Source organism: Trypanosoma theileri, assembly GCF_002087225.1.
Source record: "Trypanosoma theileri isolate Edinburgh chromosome Unknown TM35_Tth_83_V1, whole genome shotgun sequence".
In the NCBI taxonomy this organism is placed as follows: domain Eukaryota; phylum Euglenozoa; class Kinetoplastea; order Trypanosomatida; family Trypanosomatidae; genus Trypanosoma; species Trypanosoma theileri.
Window position 1 is genome coordinate 30,457 of NW_021639925.1, and position 2,230 is coordinate 32,686.

The following is a 2,230-nucleotide window of genomic DNA, read 5'->3' on the forward strand; positions in this document are numbered from 1 at the left end:
TCCCCCACGCGGCTCCCGGGCATGCTTTCCTCCTTACCATTGGTGCACACGGTTGCTGCAGTCGGTGCAATAATGGGACACCTGTCCGTCAGGGTTTCCGCAGAGCCAGCTTCCTTTCTGGCTCTCAGGAAGTAGCGGTACTTTAGTGGAAGGTCATTGTTATAGGTCGTCAGTGAACATTCCCCGAGAGCAAAGCGGTCAGACGTGCACTTGAGTGTCTCGGAAGTGCTGTTGCAGAACATACTGGGGTACGTGCTCTTTTTATCCTCAACGCAGTTGATATACTGGAATTCACAGCCAGCGTCTTTGCCCCAGCTCATCGTTTCCTCCTTTCCCCAATTTGCACGGAAATATTTCATGTCCTCAAATGCTGCCATCGTGAACGCTGTGTACAACATGGCACCAGGAAGATCGAAATACACACTCATCAGTTCATCCTTGGCGTCACGACGCTCCCAGTGAGACACCATATTCCATGTTCCTCCTTCTTCCTCCAGGAACGCACCCCTACTTTCCTCGCAGTTGTAGTGCCTTTGAGATACATTCCTTGTCATTTTGGAGTTCACCTGATACTTAATCTTCTCTCCGGGAAAATCGAAGTAGTCAGTCATTTCGAGCTCTCTCATCCGTCTGAAAGAAAATCCAAGGGCATGTGCAATCTCGTGCGCTGCAATGCGGACGGCGTACCTTGTGGGGAGGATCCGTGCAGGTTCAAAATTCATCACTGCACTGAACGGTCGATCTTCAATGCTCTCCTCAGAGCAGATGGATGTGAAGGTGGCACCTGGGCCGGCAGCCACGTACAGTACAAAGTCCGTCAGGTTTACACCTCTGGTCATGTGTTCCTCCGGCACGGTGAAGTGTGGGCAGACGCCCTTGCTGGGCACCGACACCACCACTGGCCCCGGCACTGGCTTGACAAGGAGACGGTCGGCGTGCAGTTTGATGGCCTCAGGGAGAATTGTCTTGAGGAGGTCATTCTTCTTCGCCTCCGTGATGACGTCCGTTTCTTCGCACTCAACCAACTCACCAAGGAAGTTTGGACGTTTCTCACCAGCTGCCTTGCAGTACATTGACTCATTCTTCAGATCCTCCGCTGACACCTTTATGCGGATAGGCGCCCAGTCTCTGTCATTCAAAAGGTATGTCGTCGCTTTCAAACGCCTCTCACCCGGTTTCGGAAGCTCGTACACAACGGATTCAGCCACACCTTTATTTTCATCTTTCACCTCCAGTTCATCAAACATGCATTTGTCCCCACGGAACGCAAGGCATCCGTAAGAGCCCAGCAAAAGGAGGAGGAGGAGGAACAGTACTGCGCCATGCAGCTGGAGTTGGCGGGCCATGGTGCACTTGTTTATATATTCCACCTTGTGTGTTTGTTTGGTATCGTTCTATCAAGAAATAAGAAGAGTGGGAGTGAAAACGCAATGAAAGAGAGCAAAGCAATCCAAACAAAAAGGAGTGAGAGAGGGGCAGCCCCACCCACCACCCACCGACAAGACATGCGGACCTATACACAGACTAGCAACAATCACAGGCACTCGCCTGTTCTATTGAGACATACGGCAGCATTTGCCGGTAGGGCTGCAGTGTGCCGCAAGGTTGCCGCTCCCCGGCTGCTCACCGCCCCGCAGGCAAAAAGAGCCAAACCCCGCAACAACACGGCAGCAGCACCAACGCACACATACACACACACCAACCCACAGAGATGGGTAAGCCAGCAGATGCAGCGCGCCCCGTCCACATCGCTGTTATTCCTTTTTCCCCCCTGTGTTGTCGTGTTTGCATGCGAACGAACAGGATTAGAGTTTATGTTGTATGAAGCTTATGGTACTTTGTGCTTTTCATAACTGAATCTAATTGATACGTTGTGAATCCACAGTCCATTCCCTAGACATAGAAATGGTTCTTTTGTAGAGGACTTATTTCGATCTGGATGTGTTCATTTGAACCTAAATAGGATTGTGTGTGTATTTGTTTTTAATATGGTATAATAAAAAGAAAAGGGATAATATATGTATCTATGGATGCAAATAGATCGATAGATAGATATAGTGGAGTCGTGTTGCTGTTTACAATTATAAAAATAAAGAAAAAAAAAGTGATCACGTTTCTCAAAGATAATGTTATTTTTATTATTATTATTCCTTTTTGCGTTTTGTTTTTATTTCTTCTCTGTTTCAAGTGCAAAGCCTGTGGGAGAGGAAAATGCTTGGAAAAAGAATTG

At 48.3% G+C, this 2,230-nt stretch overlaps 1 protein-coding gene across 1 annotated transcript; it reads right to left on the minus strand.

Annotated features, from left to right (window-relative positions):
• Positions 1-2: 2 nt before the first annotated feature.
• On the minus strand, positions 3-1,247 carry TM35_000831090 (surface protease GP63; the record flags this gene model as incomplete). Its single annotated transcript, XM_029031408.1, has 1 exon — positions 3-1,247. A coding segment is annotated over one exon (1,245 nt), but the record flags the coding sequence as incomplete, so codon positions are not given.
• Between the last annotated feature and the right edge of the window lie 983 nt (positions 1,248-2,230).